General features: G+C 31.5%; 1 protein-coding gene across 1 annotated transcript; it reads right to left on the reverse strand.

Annotated features, from left to right (window-relative positions):
* Nucleotides 1-5076: 5076 nt before the first annotated feature.
* Nucleotides 5077-15534, reverse strand: LOC122134031 (L-dopachrome tautomerase-like). The gene is given in 7 exon segments (XM_042753802.1): nucleotides 5077-5599; nucleotides 7249-7673; nucleotides 8931-9110; nucleotides 11436-11602; nucleotides 12560-12660; nucleotides 13836-14135; nucleotides 15196-15534. Coding segments are annotated over 7 exon segments (1638 nt in total). The 5' UTR covers nucleotides 15485-15534; the 3' UTR covers nucleotides 5077-5423.
* Between the last annotated feature and the right edge of the window lie 3929 nt (nucleotides 15535-19463).

Here is a 19463-nt window from a genome sequence, read left to right on the forward strand (position 1 = left end):
TTTTGAAAGGACGGACCGGACCAATCAAGCGAATAACCCGGAGGTCAGTGTTGACATTTGCCAGACCGGGACAACTCAGATTTCGACAGCAGATCATGGCTCTGCAGGGTGATGGACCAACAAACCTCAGAAGGCATATTGTTTGTGGGGTGATGACCAACAAACTCAAGAATGCATATGACGGCAACGACATCTTCTTTCAGGACTCAAGTAAGTCACGATGCGTTTGGACTTCTATAACTCTTGGACTTAATATTTGGTACTTTTTTATTATTGTCGTATTTTCTGGTCTGGAGATGCATCTGTGCTGTCTGCATAAGCTTCTGACCTGCCAGATCAGATGACGAGAGCAGCGGTTCTTGGCAGCGGCAAGCGGCTTTTCCCACGGAGACGAGCGTCACTGAATCAAACTCCTTCATCACTGACGCTCCCATTCAGGAAGCAGAGAAAACAGAAGAATCCTCTCCTGCTTCCATCGTCCAGCCCAACCTACTGCTGCTGCTGGTCTTCACCGCGCTGGCCTTGAAAGAGCCCTGGAGATAGTGACCGCTGAGCTCCACACAGACTGCTTGTGTTTTATATCAGACTGGACCAGTGATCTCAGCCGTCTGAAGACGTTTGAGGCTGTTCTTCCTGATTCAAAGATCAGGGTTTGCATGATGGAAGATCTTCAAAAGAGTCTTAAGCATTACACAACTGATAGAAGAAAGATGTCAAGTTTATAGTAGATTAAAGGAGTAGTTCAGCCAGAAATGAACATTTGCTGAAACAAAGATGTAGGTGAGTTTGTTTCTTCATCAGATTTGGAGAAATGTAGCATTGCATCTTAACTCATCAAATGGAGCTCCTGACAGTGAATGGGTGCCGTCAGAATGAGAGTCCGAACAGCTGATAAAAACATCACAGTATTCCACAGTAATCAGGGTCACTTAACATCTGGAGAAGACAAAACTGAACAATCACAAATTAAGACGTTTTTAACTTTAAACAATCTCTTCCAGCTAAAATATGACTTCATAATCCATAATAACTCTTCCTGCAGTGAAAAAGTGCATCTCCTGTTGTCTCTCACATCAAAATCCAGCCACAATATTATTTTTTAGCTCGTTTAAACAGTGCTTGATCTGTGCATATTCTCTCTCCTGATTCACACCAGAACACTTTTTCACTGCAAGAAGTGATATTATGGATATGCACTTATATTTTAGCCGGAAGAGATTGTTTGAAGTTAAAAACGTTCTTCTTGCTGGATGTTTTTCATCTTTTGTGTCTTCTCCAGATGTTAACTAGTGACTGGAGTGGTGTGGATTACTTGTGGATTATTGTGATGTTTTTATCAGCCTGTTTGACTCTCGTTCTGACGGCACCCATTCACCGCAGAGCATCCATTGCTGAGACACTGATGCAATGCTACATTTCTCCAAATCTGATAAAGAAACAAACTCATGTATATCTCGGATGGCCTGAGGGTGAGTAAATCTTCTTTAAATGAATAGTTCACCCAAAGTTATTTACTTACTCTCATGCAATAATAGTTCATTGCTTTTATTGGAAAGATATTTGGAGATTGACTGTTAACGTAAAAGAAATAATGCATACCGATTCTTTAAAATGTTATATTTGTGTCTTCTGAGAAAAATGTCATCATACAGGGTGAGTAAACAATGCCAGAACTGTTTGAGCTATCCCTTTAACTGCAACACATGTATCTTTTATATTTTGCAGATCATTAAGTTCTTCTTATGTAATCTTCTCACACATATTTGAACATTTTCATGCAGGTGTAGCTTTCTTGAAAATGGAAGAGAATATTCAGACTAATTTAAAAAGATTATCTGAATAGTATCTGAGAAATTAGGGGAACTAAGTTAATCTGCATCACATTTAGTTCTCATGCACATATGTCATTTTTTGCATATAATGTTAACAGTATCTGTTACTGCGATCATTTATGCAACACTAGGCAAGTCTTCATATAATTGATTAAATCTGGTTGAACACACTTCTGTTCAAATGTTTGGGGTTCAGTTATATTGATAGTGAATTTTATTTTTGTAGATTATTTTTTGGGTATAGTTTTTATATCTATAGACTACTGTTTGGGTCCAGTAAGATCTGTTATAAAGATTTATATTTCATATAGATGGTGTTGCTTTTGAACTTTCTAATTCATCAAAGAATCCTGAAAAATAAAATGTAGTTCCACAAAAATATTGACCGCAGCACAACTGTTTTCAACATTGATAATAATCAGAAATGTTTCTCAAGCAGCATGCAATCAGCATATTAGAATGATTCTGAAGATCATGTGACACTGAAGACCTGGAGTAATGATGCTGAAAATACAGCTGCCGTGGCATCACAGAAATAAATTACAGTTTAACAGAGATTCACACAGAAAACAGCTGTTTTAAATTATAATAATTATTCACATTTTTGCTGTATTTTTGATCAAATAAATGCAGCCTCGTTGAAGCAGAAGAGATATTACCGAGCATGTTACCGCTATTGAAATGTGATTCACAGTATTCTGTTGGTGAAATCTTAAGCGAGTTTTCATCTCTTCAAAGAGTTTCAGTAGGAGATTCAGATTTGGTGCCCCTGTGTAATATATAAGAAATCATTTGCACAAGTATTCTTTAATTTGCACAAGTGCTTAAGCAGTTTGTGGGAATATTTTTGTGTATATGTAGAAGATGGATGATTGTAAACAATAATACCATTCCATGGAAAGAAATATAGATACTGTGTTTTTAATCATGTTTTCTATCTAAATGATCTGGATGGTAGTGTTTTGTGATAAATCCCTTATAAAACATCAGCTTCGTGAAAGTCCATAATGAATCTGTCAGTGGAGGATTAAAGCTGACTGATTTATTATGTCTTATTTTTTTATTCAGAAGATTTTAGTGCTACTTATTTTCCTTTGCAAATCCTGCTATGCTTTTTTTTTCTTTGCACTTTTCAGTATTAGTCTTATTAATATGTACACTTATGGTGCAAAAATCATTTTCTTTAATCAGAATTTTTGCAAATACCTCACTAAATTTGGTTAGATTTAATGGTTTAAAAATGCAACTTTTTACCGAATAAGAAATGTACTTTTTTTTCTTATTATCTTGTAGTTATCAATCAGTAGTTGTGAAAATCTTGATTGATATGTATTTATATATATATATATATATACACACACACACACACACACACAATGCTGATTAAGAAAGTGGGGATTTTTTTAGCACTTTTTACATTTTATAATGCTTCATGAGATAATTAACTGCTTTTAGCCCAGATTTTTTTTTTTTTAGAATGTAATGTAATACCTCTTTGATATTAAGATGTGCAATGATCTTTGTTTTTATTAAGATTTCCATATATATAGGGATGACAACGCTGAATAATAGCAGTATTTATAATCACGACACAATTTAAAAATAAGCAATCATTGAAAAACACCACAGTATAAGAGCTAGATTGACCGAGCTTTAGTCATTTTGAGTTCAGTCTGGACTCAACTGTTATGATTTTTATGGAGAAATCCTCAAGTGACTATTTACAGTTTTCCAAAAAAAATACTGAAGAAATGTTCTGGATATGTTACACAAGCTTCATTTGAATGTCATTCATCAGTTTCGTTGTAAATCTCATTGATTTTTTTTTACATTTGTTAACATATCTTGAATAATTTCCTTTTCACGTTCACGTTAGTCTATTAAAGACAGATTTTGGTGTGTAAACATGAATTCATCAAACATCAAACTCATTCATCAAAAATTTTTCAAACTCGTGCAACATTTAAAAAAAAGGTGAATGCAACTAAACTATTTTAAAACCTTCACTTTTTGTATTGTGATTCATCCAAAAGCACCATGGAATAAATGATAAAGTCCTTCATTCATCTTTAACTGTTGTTTCTGTGATACAGCATTATGTCTCATTTCAGAGTGTATTAGACAAATAAGACACAAACACTATTATATACTAAATATTTGTTGGCCTTTTTTTATTTTATTAAATGTACCGTTTTTTATTTAGTTATTTTAATTTTTCTTTAAATTGAGAATGTGATTTTCTAGAATCTGTGGTGTGATTGTTTAACATGTTTGACAGAGTTCAGGAGTTTATTTACATTTATAAGGTTAATTCTCCCTAAAAAACAATATTTACTGTCATTTCATCACTGTATTGTTTTCTTTCTCCCGTACAGTCAAACTGTAAAGTCTGAGAACAGACTGAAGTTCAAGTTTTTCTTCATTGTTAATCTTCTCTGCCGCAACTCTCAAATATCTCATTGTTTTCAATGATAGTGAGATTTATGAGCTCCAATGGGCAGAAAGATATTAAACAGCAGATTTTAATCTCTTCTTTACATAAAGCATCATATGACTTCAGAAGACTTGAGCACTAGTCATATGTCAAATTTTATTTTGGGGTCAACTGTTCCTTTAAAACTAATGGCACAGACATTTGACCTTTACCATAGTAAAGGAAAAAAATGATTTGTAATGTAGAAATATGAAAATTATGTATACAGTAAATGATTAACCTTTTATTAAGAACATGTACACACAACAAACAAAAATGAGGCCAATGTTTTCAATCAAAGTTATTAATCAAAGATATACGCTACTGTTCAAAAGTTTGGGGTCAGTAAGATTTTCTCGAATGCTTACCAAAGGCTGCATTTATTTGCTCAAAAATACTGTAAAAATTCTGATATATTATTATGATTTAAAATACCTGTTTGCTCTGTGAATACATCTTAAAATGTAATTTATCCGTGCCATGCAAAGCTGTATTTTCAGCATCATTACTCCAGTCTTCAGTGTCACATGATCTTCAGAAATTATTCTAATATGATGATGCTGCACAAGAAACATTTCTCACTGATGTTGAAAACAAGGTTGAAAAGCATTTATTTAAGATGGAAATCTTTTGTAAAATTATAAATGTCTTTACTGTCACTTTTCATAAATGTAATGCATCATTGCTGAAATATATATATATATATATATATATATATATATATATATATGTAATATATATATATATATATATAATATACTATATATATATATATATATTAATGTCTTTAAAAAAAATCTTACTAAGCCCGAACTTTTAAACTGTAGTGTATTAATATGTGCTTTTCATTTGCATGTTTAAATGCATTCTATATATTTCATGGCGGCTGGCTGATACACTTCAGCAGACCTGTTGAATCATTGCTCCTCTCTAACCATCAAAAGAGTTTGTGATCTACTGAATTTGTCAATCATCTTCATTTGTTTTGCTCTGCATGCACTGGATCTGTTCCAAAACCCTGTGAACTGCTTCCCTGGCCAGCATTTCAGAACATGAGGATTTGGTACGGAGCCGCTGATGTGTGTGTGATGTGTCTGGAGCGTGTGTGTGGATGTGAACTATGCTTCCTCTGTGTATTTTGTAGTTGTGAACTCTGTGTTCAGGAGAGGCTCGAACTCGCGCTTTCTCCTCCGCTGCACGTACAGCACCGACAGGAGCAGCAGCAGGAGCAGACCGAGGAATATTCCTCCCAGTGTGCCGCCCAGCAGAAACACGGCCGGTCTGTTGTCTGTTTCTGGGAAAACACACACACACACACACACACACACACACTGAAATATCACCTACCGAACGTGTATCATACACCTGGAGGCATGTAGATTCAGAGTCATGATCATATTGTTAAACGAATAGTTGTGCCAAAATGAAAATTCTGTCATTGCTTATTCACCTTCATGTTGTTCCAGACCTATATGGTGTTATTTTTATGTAGAACACAGATTTTTTTTACTACATATGGAAGCCTGTTACCACAACGGAATAAAAAAATTAAAAATAAAAAAAGACTTATTCTCTTGCTATTGCAATATAAACTCAGAATTGTGAGATAAAGACACACAATTCTGAAAAATGCATTTTAATTTCATTTTGTTTAATGTTCCTTAATTTTTTTCGCAGAATTGATTATATTTCTCACAATTTCCATGTTTACATTTTTTTTTTGTTTTTTTTTTTTCATTCATTTTTTGCCCCCGCCGTGAAATACTACTTTTATCTCACAGTTCAGATTTTTTCTCTATTTTTATATCTCGAAATTCTGAGTTACAATTTTGACTTTTTTACACAGAATTGTACCTTATTTAATTTATTTATTAATAAGGATCTGTTCCGAATGCATCTGAAAACCGCATTTCCGGCTCTCTGTTCACACTAGCCTATTCAAGCGTTTTCCAAAATTTATAAATATAAATTTAAAAAAATGTACACGTGCTTTTCTCAAAACGAATCAAGCTCCGATACAGTGCTTCAATGTGAAATGTGATGTCTGTTTGTTTTTTGATACAAGCTTCGGAGTTTCCGTGTTGAACGTAACATCACTAGAAATTGGACGGGTTTTGTTGTGAAAACCTGGCAACCCTGAATGAAACTAAAACTCAGGCCAAAGAAGACACAAACCAGCTAAACATTTCAGCTGTGTGGATGCTAGGACTGCTTGACGATATCGATTGTTTTATAGCGAAATTCAAACAATACACGTGGCTTTAACGCTCTTTAAATGTGTCGTGTTACAGTCTGCTGTAGCGCTTCTATTTCTCCTTACTAGCTACAAAACGAAATAAACAGAAATGAAAATCAGGTGTTGAAAGAAACAGAACAACTTACTGAAATGCATCGCTCAAGTATTGTTTCAGCCGTGTTTCAAACAAAGTAACGTAATGTTACATTTACCGCAGAAAAGCCATTCAGTACACTTTGATAAATGTATTATATATTCATTTTATTTAAACTCAATCTGCAAGTTGTCTTCATTAATACAGGTTTGAATTAATCTGTCATGAAAACTTGTTTTAGCCACCGTGTTTATATTTCAACAAGAAATTAAGGTATAAACGTAATGTTGGTAAAACGCTGACATATATTAAAAACTGCCTTATGCACACTTCAAATGTTTATATGCAACTCAGTGTTGGTTATTAAAAGCAGTTTTTGTAAAAAATCATTTCGGTGCATCACCACTTTTACATGCAACAACAGTTCAAAGTGACCAATGTTATGGTGCCTTCATGATGTTTTTAGTCTTTTTTTGGAGCTTGACAGCCGTGGAGTGTTCTTCAAATGATTTCAGCATATGCATTGTTATGGGTAAGTAAGCACTGATAGAATTTGCATTTTTTGTGGGGTAAATTATTCCTATAATATATGCATTGACAGCATGTTTGTTACCTTCAAGTTCAACGGCGTAGGAATAGCCCAGCTGTTCAGATGTGATGTAGATCTCATCATTGGTCACAGGTGGGAAAAAGGGAACCATGTTATAATGCCGGTTGTGTCCGATAGGGGCCATCTCATCCGGCAAGCTGGCGTTTTCACGGGAACGTCTCATCCATTCCTCAAATATGGCATCGGTGAAGGCATGAAGCACCTTTTTGTTCGTGGGAGTGAGTGAGAGTTAGTGTTGATTGAGAATGTAGTTATTTTTGTTTCTTTTATTTTGTTTTGTATTTTATGTTAAAGGAAAGATTGGGTCGTTGGCGGCGGAGTGGGACAGAGCGCTGGTCCCGTTGAGGAACAGGTGCACCAGGTTGTGCAGATTGGACACAGAGCTGTCCAGCTCACCGTCTGGCTTGTCGTATCCTTCTAGAGCGTTCTCAAGGAAAGGTAGAACAAAACTTTGTAGACACATGCATTTTCTGTAAAGCTGCTTTGAAACCATGTGTACTGTGACAAGCGCTATACAAATAAATTTGAATTCAATTGAATTGAACTCCAAAACTAATTCACAGACATCAACTTAACCCTGTAAAGTCAGAAATATCTCATTTTTAAAATGGAATAGTTTAAATATTAAAAAAAGTTTGCATAACTGTTTTGTTTTTATAGGATTTTACAGCTCAGATATAGTGTGAATATGGAGGTAAACACACTTAGTTTTATCCAGAGGCCCAAAATGAGCAAAAATATGCAATTTGGGGCAGATGCTGATGTTTATATGGACAAAAAGTGATGAAATTCTGATGCTTGTAATGTAAATCAATCAGATTTTTATAACCTTATACCAGATACTTGCATAAAATGATATAAATATCAGTCGTCGCTCCATATCTCCAATAATATGTCTTAGAGGGCATTGAAATGATCCAAACATATAATGCAATGCAATGCAAAGTTGATTGAGTGATGAAGAAATAAAGGCTCTTCAGAAGATGTGAGATGTTCTGGAGGCTTGTGAAGATCATTCCTCCGCTGAGGAACAGTGAAAGTAAAGCTTCTGGAAACAAACGCTCCTCAAAAGATCCTGATGATCAGATTTGAGACTCTGATGGAGAATCAAGTAAAGCTGAGCTGCTTCAGTCCAGTAAGTGTTCATCTGGAGATATTGCTGCAGTTATTCTGATCTTTACTTGATCAAAATCACTCAAGAGTTGACAGCAAAAAGACACATGAAGCACGAGCTGAAGCTGGACTTTTCTACAATTACACTTCGACTGTATAAAAAACTGTAAACTATCAATCAGACGACAGAAGGCATGCAGTAGATAGTGTGCAACAGGTTTCACAGCAACATTTTGATCATCTCAATCATTTAGAGGCCTTAGAAATGTACATATCAGTTAAGAAACAGGCTTCATAGTGTTATGGGATTTCGACCGTCGGTTTTGTTCTGTCAGTCAAAATTAATTATTGTGGTTAAAAATGACATGTTGTGAATAAGATCTTGGATCATTGGATTTATATAATGGATAGACATAGAATATATCTACTTAGTTTGACATTATAAATAACCTCATTTGGTTTTGCATGGAAGAAAGAAAAAAAATGACAAGATCGGAGAGTGTGTAAAAGATGACTAAATGTTTATTTCTAGATGAACTGTTCCTTTAAGACTGAGTTTTTGACTGTATCACCTGAAGCTGAAGCTGGAGTTGGTGAAGTACGGTGGACTGTCAAAGTCTCTGAGGTTCAGGCAGCTTCTAACGTCGTTCATGGTTGGCAAAGTCACATTAGTGCTCTCCATGACTCCTCTGCGCAGAGATCCCTCGCTGGTCCCGTTACACAAGGTCACCAGACGGTTATACTCATCCAGACTGAAAGGAAAAGATGCACGTCATTGTGTGATGTTACATGCTGGCATGAATCTGGATCAGTGTGAGCAGCAGGAGCTCCTTAGTTTAGTAGTAAGTGCACTACTCAGGGGGTCACTCATGTTTTATCTGATCCCATTGTCAAAATACTGGTGCATTGAAAAGATTGTTCTCTAGTTTCCCAAAAACGCAAGTTGTGGAAAGACAAGTCCAATGTCAGTTTATGAAGATTATTGGATAATTAAATCTTAAAGTGAATTGTAGTTGGGTGATATTATATTTGTTAATTTATGTATGTTCTGCAATTTTTATATTTATATAGTAAGCAATTTGTTTCTTTCTATATTCATTTATTGTCTGAAAGCCATTATTTATAATTGGTTTAAAGCATATTTTGTCATTAATGTCAGTTTTTATTAAATTTAAGGCCCATGCTAATTCAAATTCACAATCTTGTACTACAGTGTTGCTTTTGTTAATGTAAACTATTAAAAGTAATTTTCAGCAATTGAAATAAATCTGAAATAAAATATAAATGTTAAATGAAAAAAATAAAATAATAATAATAATAAAAAATACTGCATTAAATGTTGCTTTGGACAGGGTTATTATAGTTCAATAAATAAATAAATAAAATCATTATTTGAAATGAAATAACTGTTACCTAAAATGAAAGCAAATGTGAAAAAAGTCAAACTTATTTTATTTCAGCATTTCCAAAGCAACATTTCTCATTTTCATTTAGTTTACCTTGATGTAATAAAATAATTAAAACTAAATCTGAAATAAAAATTAAAACTACATAAATGTTTAAAAACAACAAAACTAATAAAAATGACAAAAACACACAATAAAACAAAAACTTTAACTAAAATTAGCATGAAAGCAGAAAATCTAAAAATAAAATCTAATTATGAAATTAACAAAAACTATAATAGTATCTCAATGATACTAAAATTACACTGCCATTTGCAACTAAATTATTAAAGAAAATTAATGCTAATGTACAAATTTATATTCTTGATGTACTACTAAAACTATTAAAAATATCATTTTCAATAATTCCAATATATACTGAAAAAAAAATTCAAATGTAAATATTAGATCAAAATTTAAATAAAAAAAACTTGTTGCAATAAATGTTGCTAAAATAAATTTAAAGTACTAAAATTATGAAAATTTAAACAGGAAAAAAAGTTAAATAGAAATATTTGAAATCAAAAACTAATGAAATTGACAAAAGTGCATAAAATTACTGAAATTTAGAAAACTAAAATGCAAGGGTGATGTTCTGGTGCCCCCTTATGCATTTTTCCATCTCCTTCAATTATTTTGTAATACTTTAAAAATTTTATGCTATTTTTACTTCATCTGAAAATGATAATATAATCTTTCACTGTTTTGCTTTTCTTCTCCTAGTGACTCTGAACTGTGACGTCAAAGACAGCAGATGGGTGAATATATATACGTCCGTTTCACACATGGGTCAAAGACATTAAGATGTCCGCATCAAAATAAATTTACAAAAGTGATTTGATGTCCACAGAAAGCACATTAAATGTAAGTAAAGTGTCTTTTTTAAGGTTTTAAGGTTTCAAATAAGTTTTTGGAGAATAAAATGTCAACATTTGGTTGAAATAATATTACATTTTCATTCAGTGTAACACAATATTTATGTAAAAAATCAAACAACATGCTTATTCTGATATATATATATATATATATATATATATATAGATATATATATATATATATATATATATATATATATAATATATATATATATATATATATGGGAGCATATTAAATTTGATTGTGTTTTAAATGAGTAAAAAAATTCTTACTGACAAATGGGCAAAACCTAGGATAGAGGATAGAGGCAAATTTTAACAATGTAAAATTACAACTAATTAGTATTTGGGGTGAAAGCAATTAGTCTTTGAATATGTCATAAACTGATTTTTGTTGTAAATATGCCTGATGAGATTGTTACACTGAATGACATTTTAGTGGGTCTCTTCTGTAAATCAGGGAAAAATGTATGATATTTATTTTTTGCTCGGAAATACAAAAACAAAATTTGCAATTAAATTAAACAGATTTTGTTTAATTTTTTTTTTTTATTGCAACAACAATTCAAAGCAGTATTACACTTATTGTTTTAATGCTTAAACCAGTTTTCGTCTTTGACCCACATAAAAAAAGCCTCCAAAAAACTGGTCATTGTTTTTTTATTTTTTTTTCATATTAAATTTAATTCAATTCATTAAGAATTTTACACAGCTACTTTTGAATGTCTATCTGCTATACCTAACCAGCAAAACGTACCTGTCACACACCACTCCCCAGCGGGCAAACCTGGAGCGTGGGCTGATACTGGTCGGGTCACTGGGGTCCCGTCCTCCGAGCAGAGAGTCTGTGCACACATCACACTCCATCCGTCCCGTCGCAAAGTTCCAGTACGGGACGGCGAAGTTCTCATTACCTGTGAGTTTCTATGATGGTAAGAAAATATCCGTTTCTTCTGTTCTGGAAAACCTATAGATTCACTCAAGTGTTCAGAAGAAGAGGAATATCGATTCTAGCTCATGATATTTCTCAGAATAAAAATGCACTATAAACTTATACATTAAGGCACTATAACACTGTAAAAAACTCATATACTTCAACGTAAAAACTTAAGTGCAGCTGCTGCGTAAATGTTTAAGTAATATTAAGTAAATTGTAATATTTAAGTACATTTAAAGTAAAGATTTTGCTAGTAAATTGCTTGTAAATTTCACAAATAATTGCAAAGAATTAGTATTTTTAGTAAATCTTTGTTTTATTTACATCTTTACATTAATCAAATTGATCAAATCATTTCAACTAATTTTTTAAAATCTTAAAGTTGAAAAATTAAATAAAGTTGAAATTAGTTATACTGCTAAAATTGTTTTTTTTTTTAATTTTTTAATTTATTTTTTTTTTTAATTTTTTTTTTTTATTATTGGATTGGTAAAATTATATGAAAATATATGTTGCCATGACTTATTGATCATTTTCAACAATGATAATTTGATAATTTGAACCCTACACTTGTATCCAAATATCACAATGATTACTATTCACAAATTAAATTAATTCTTAAAAATTGAAATGATTATTCCAGTTGTTTTTTAATGTTTTTATATTTCAGCATCCCCTGCAGGATAAATCAAAGGTCATCATGGACCAAATTAATGACCATTTTATGACCTTGATTAATTTTAATATAATATAGTTGGATATAATGCAACATTTACATTCAGCTTACGGCCCTTTCCTTTGGTCTGGACATTGTGTTCAGAAGTTATTGATTAAGACACTATGTGCAAAAACCCCAAACTTCATTGTCCTCTTGTCGTGAGGGCCTCTAGACGATTAGATGATGATGAGAAATACAGTGTGAAACAGAGAAGGCTTGATCTGACCTGTAGCTCTCTCTCCAGACTGAGCAGATGGTATCTGTGCCAGGTGATGAACGCAGGGCCCTTGTGGGAAAAGTCAATGGCTTTAAAAGGACGTCCTGGACCTGCCAGAAACAAGGACATTAAAAGCTACGTCCGGTGAAGCAACCACAAAATGCACAAAATAATGTCTGCTTGATCTCCTAATTCTATTAGACTCCATTTTTTTTGTGTGTGTATGTATTTAAATTTTCTATGGATTTCCTTTTAAAAGTTTCATTAAATTTTGATAATCAGAAAGCATGTCGAATGAATTGAATTCATAAACCTTTAAATATATATATATATATATTATATATATATATATATATATATATATATATTTACATAACATACATAAATTAACAGCAATTTATGAAATTTTTCTGGATACCGTTTTAATTGTTTCATTGCATTTTATTAATCAAAAAGCATGTCTAATCAATTTAATTAATAAAATTGGAATTAGAAATTAGAAACTTATACAATATATATTTAAAAAGACTTTATCAAAAGTTTAACAAAAATAAAAATTTTAGGGCCCCATGAAATCTGTTTTATTTTTTTTACAAATTCTGAATTATCTTTCCCAAATTCAATTTTTCAGTTTACATTTTTCTGGATTTAATGGTTTAAATAAATTTTAATAGTCAAAATGCATGTTTAATCAAATTAATTCTTGAAACTCTAACCATTTAATAAGTAATTACACATTTTTACAATAATAGGGCCCAGTGAATCTTTTATTTTGTTTTTTATTTTTTGGTCTTCCTAGAATTTCTGTGTTTTCTGTTGTAAATTTTTCTGGATTTAGTATTTTAATACAGATATATTATCAAAAATGATTGTAATCAAAGAGGACATAAAACATTAATCTTTTAAAATGAAAGGAAATTAAAATTGAACAATTCCTTCTATTTTTTTTTTTGTAAACAAAATGCTGCGCCAACAGAGACTTACTGTTAAAATTAAAACATAATATATATTTGCGCTTTAATATTCACAGACACTAATCCATGTTGTGATTTGATTAATTGTGCATCTCTACCGAAATCATAGGACTGAATAATAATGACTAAACTATTGCCTCGATGTAAATTTTTTTTAAATGCATGATAGTTTTTCACAAATTTAAACCACCGTTTTGAAATCCCTAAGAAGATTTTGTAATGTTTTTCTTTTTCACCTCATTTTCAGAGGAATTGTCATCATTTAATCAAGCTTATGAACCAGTGTGAGCCCTGTGTTCACAGCTCTTCACCTAGTAATGTGTCTCGGACAGAGTAATAGTGCTGCCAGACGAAGAAGTCGTAGATGGAGATGTTGTTGAACTGCGGCTCGGTGCCGTTGGGTCCCAGCAGGCCCAGCCAGTGCTGTGTGGCGATGACGTATTCAGGGTGGACGGTGGTTTTGGCCCGATCCAGAACGTCCAGGAACTCCTGCAGCTCAGCGGGGCTCAGAGAGTGAATGTCCTTCCTCACAACGGGAGCTTTGCGCTGGTCACAGCTCGGCCCCGTCCAGCCGAACTTACACTCGCCACAGTTATAACCAGCAAAGTTACCTGTTCAGAAGAGAATATGTTTTATAGTTTTAGAGGCGTGCGGTTGCTAAAGTATCCCTGTGATATTCAGATCTCTGCCCTTCTTTAATAAAAGGATATGGGATTTTTACTCTACAAGTCAAAAATTGGGACACACTTGATTGAAATTATGTTGTTAAAAGGATTAATTTCAATTTAAAAAAAAATATTTAAATTAAAGTTTAAATAAAATTTAAACTAAAAAATGTAGTTATGAAATTAACAATTTGTTAATTCTAAAACATATAATATAGACAATTCTTATGAATAATTATATATTGTGCCTTTGTATTATATACGTTACATTATATATTTAAAATACATAATATGTATAATATATATATATATATATATATATATATATATATATTATATATGAGTGTGTGTGTGTGTGTGGTGTGTGTGTGTGTGTGTGTGTGTTGTGTGTGTGTGTATGCATACAATTACATGAATTAGAAAATAATAAAACTAAAAATATAATTTTATTAATTATTCAATTTATATTTATATATGTTGTAAGTAAAGGTGACAAATATTTATTAAAATGTATACATATTTTATAATGTATATATATATTTAAATTTTTATATATATATATTATATATATTATGTATTTTAAATATATATTGTAATGTATATAATACAAAGGCACAATATATAATTATTCATATACACACACACACACACACACACACACACACACACACATATATAGATACTTTTATGTATTTTTTATAATACATTTGTATTATAAACTTTACATTATATTTTTTTATGTATTATATATATATATATATATATATATATATAGATATATATATATATTATATATATATATATATATATAATATATATACTATATTGTCACTACATAGTTCCCATATATCTGATTTTTATTAATTTCTAATATATATATAGGTATTTGTGATATATTTCAGGTTGATATCCAGATATGTCATACTGAATAACCTGAATAAGTATCCAAACAGTCATAACAATTTCTAAAATTTGTCATAAGTCAGAATATTATTCTTTTACATACCGAAGCATCGACAGGTCCGATTGAAAAACTTAGTCGGCCATCTCTCCCGGTCGTCCACGTTTCTTAACCTGTACGGTCCTCCCCAGGGTTTGGAGTCCACATGGACCTCGCTGCAGTTTCCGCGGCCGGACAGAACCCCGCACACGTTCTCCGGATCCGATCCCAGCGCGGGACAGCACTCTTTGGACACGATGGCCTCCACGGTGCAGCAGACTCGGGGAAACTGAGCCTCGGTCAGGTAAATCCATCCCAGACTGTAAATCACAGCCAACACAATCGATCTCCTCATATCTGCAGGATCTTATACAGTCTGCTTCAAGTTTCTCAGAGTCTCCCTCAGCTGCCCGCAGCACGTTACTAATCACAAATAATTGGTGTTTTTTAAGGATTACATGCGGTTTCTGAGCGTATCGGTCTATAATGCTTTCCTTCCACACATCACATGCATTTTCACAGATCTCAAGCCGATCAGTGCTTTATATGCTCTGGCCAGCTCGAACATGGGAGGATTATTACGGCCGTCCCGTGGTAGTCACCTGACACAGAGAAACTATTTGTTGCTCTAATGCCGCTCAAAAGCCCCGAGGAAACGTTCCTCAATGGATTCAACCATCTAGAGCAGATTAAAACAATTTCCCGGGTATGAGAGATATACATGTGGGTTTCCTTCTGATGAACTGATTTTTTTTTAAAGCTAATATCAAAGGATGGTTTTGAAATCAGTTTCTGAGAAATATTCTTATGCATAATCATATGATTCAGGTTCAGTCAGGAAAAAAGAAACGGATGCAGATAAAGTGACCTAAAAGTGTTTGACATGCACTTAAATCACATTTAATGTATTGTAGTCTTATTTTGTATTATTTATGTACTATTATAGTGTTTATTGATGTTTTGAATTAGCTTTTTATTTTCAATTAAAACTTTTGTTTAAGTTTTAGTAATGTTATTAGATGAGTATTTTTTTTTTTTTTTTTATGGTTTCATATTACTATTTATCTTTATTTTTATTAAGTTCTATTTATTTTAGTATTTCAGCCCCAGAAAAGTATTTGGATGCTTGAATCTCATTTAATCTATGACAGAGTTATTTTAGTATTATTTATGACACTATTTAGTCATTTTTGAGTTAGCTTGTATTTCTGTATTTTCTGATTTTATTTTTTTATTGATTGACTTGATTTTTTATTTTTATTTCAACCCTCCAAAGTAGATTTGGACCATTGAATCATGTTTATTTTGTATTACAGATGTGTTATTTTAGTATTGTACAGGTTATACTATTGTAGTATTTAATGATATTTTAATTGGCTTTTATTTTTATTTTTTATTTTTTATATATATTTTTAAAAATACTTTTATAGATTTCATTTAAATTTTAGTAAATTTTTAATGTGGTGTTTTTTTTTAAGTTAAATTTTTTGTGTCCTAATAGTGATATTTTATTAATTTAATATTTATTAATGAGTAAATACACACAACACTTATGTACGAATGTCATTGCATTAAATTGAAAAACTACAAAATGTTATATAATAATCTTCATTTTCACACTTTATCTTTTATTTTATTTTTTTAACCTAACAAACTTTGATTAATTAATTTTTATTATTTATTAATTTATTTATTTATTTATCGATTCATTCATCATTTATTCATTCAATTCATTATTGTCAAACATATACTTATGTATTTCTATTTGTAGTTGGTTTTGAGTGTTTCTGAAGTTTTTGAATTCCTCAGGTTCTTTGCTGTCGCTCGGCGGGTCGTTCTTGTGACTAACCGGGTCACTGACCAAAGCTTTTCTGACCCCCTCAGTCTGAGACTGAGTAAGACTTGCAGCTCAGCAACATTCAGCCTCTAAATGAGGATAATCAGTCTTCAGTTTCAAACTTTTATTACATCAGCTGTTTGCACCTCTCTTTCTCTTTTCTTTCTTAATTGTTTCAGTAATAATCACATGCTAAACAATCTATAGAAGTCCAGACTGTTAGCTCTTGGATCAGTCACACATTTAACCGCAGGCTTAAAACATGTGTTCGTACATTGATGACGGAAACAGAAGTCCTTTAGGCCATCATATGTTTTCTGTGCATTATTTTTGCTATAGTGTGCTTTGTCTCCTGAACGTTCCTCTGCAAACCACACACGTCTCATCATGTGCAATAAAATGAACAAAGATCATGTGCAGTGCTTCAAACTTACAGCTGCACTCACACAAAAATTACCTTTAATGAGTAAACAAACAAAATATAAGAGACTATAAAGAATATATATATATATATATATATATATATATATATATATATACGATATATATATAGATATATATAATATATATATATAGAGAGAGAGAGAGAGAGAGCGAGAGAGAGAGAGAGAGAGAAATACTAATGCATAATTTTATAAACAAGTATGCATCACAACGTGTGAATTAAAGAGCTGCAATCTAGACAAAGAAGAAGCTCAAATATAGGCAAATGCTTCATTTTGTAAGTTTTCAATCAATACATCATTCCCATTTGTGCCATTTCAGAGCTTTTAGCACCTTTATTATTATTCTAACATCTGGAAAATATTGTAGATAAAAAAAAAAAAAAAAAAATGAGGTGTGTCCAAACCCGGTTATTGTGGTTAACTAAAACCATAAAAATAATTTTCATTACTTGAAATAAAATAAACGTTAACAGAAATAAATAAACAAATAATATTTATATATTTTTATTACAGCTAGTTGCCAAGGCAATGCTACTCATTTTCATTGAGATTAACTTGATTTACTAAAATAACTAAAACTAGATAGAAAATAATTACATAAAACGCATAAATATTCTAACTTTTATGTTTTACAAAAAAAAAAAAATCTAAAAATAAAAATAATTCAAATATTACAACAAAACTATAACAGTTGCCTATAATGATACCAAAATAACTAAAACTAAATCTAATAAATAAAAATGAATAAAAAAACTATACAGACATATTTAAAAACAAAACTATTAAAAATGACAAACATGCAAGAAAATTAACTAAAACTTAAACTAAAATTAAAGTGAAAACAGAAAATCTAAAAATAAAATCTAATTCAAAATATAACAAAATACTATAATAGTTTAGTGAAAACACTGGTCCAAACTTATGGCTGGTAATGTATGATAAGAAAAAGAGATTAAAATTAAAAAATATTTTAAAATACAAATATAAAAAGGAAATAAGTTTAATTTAAAAATGAAAATTGAAGAGTAAGAAAAGTATAAATAAAATAATTTTGAAAATAATACAATTTATGAAATTGAAATAATGCAGTACATTCAGTGTTGTTTTAATGTCCTGATCTGTCATGGCAACAAAAATGCAGCAAATAATATTTTGAAATGTAAATGTTTACGAGATGGCTGATTTTCAGATTAATTAATGTAACTATGTGTATTATTTCATGATAATTCAATCCTTATTCTATTTCAGCTAGTTGCCAAGGCAGCATTTCTATTCGTTTCCATTTGTATGTTATTGTGGTGCAGCAGTTGATCATAATTATCTGCCATTTTAAATATATATTTATATTAACTGAGATGTACATCCTTTGCTGATGAACAAAGTTTATTTAGCTCATTGTGGCTAATGAGGGTTTAGTATGAAGAACATCATCACAATTTATGAACACATGGTGGCGCTGCAGAGCTGTTTTACTCTAACAGGAGGGACTAAGAGGAAAAACAATGAATTTTCCTCATTATTTCAGTGTCAACCACTGTACCACTTCTGATCTTCCTAATAGTGTTCAATGAGAAATAAAGTCATAAGTGGGTGATTTAAGGAAAACTAGTGAGGTTTGCAGATTTCCAAGAGAATGCCTTTATGGAATGTTATCATAAGTTAGTAGCTATTTTTAACAGAATCATTGCATGTAAACTGGGGCTAGTTGTCACCAGATCATATTAAATAGCAGCTTTTCAGGTCATGCTCGTTTTCTCTTGTCGTAAGAATAAAGTTTTGTGAATTCTGTTTATCTTAATAAAATTCCATTGTCATATTTTTGCTGTAGTTGTTGAATAAATGCAATAAAATCACACTGACAAGAGTCACAGTAAAGAAGGCCGATTTGAACTGTGTTCTCAGGAATTAGTATTTTACATGTATACATATTTTACATATGTTGGATTGGGGGAAGTTGTCACATTTTGTAGTATAAGAAAAGATATTTTGAATTGTATAGAAGATATTTTGAAGACCATTGGACCTCTTTTATTTTCATTGTATGGCCAATT

The sequence above is a fragment of the Cyprinus carpio genome, unplaced genomic scaffold (assembly GCF_018340385.1).
Source record: "Cyprinus carpio isolate SPL01 unplaced genomic scaffold, ASM1834038v1 S000000029, whole genome shotgun sequence".
Taxonomy (NCBI): domain Eukaryota; kingdom Metazoa; phylum Chordata; class Actinopteri; order Cypriniformes; family Cyprinidae; genus Cyprinus; species Cyprinus carpio.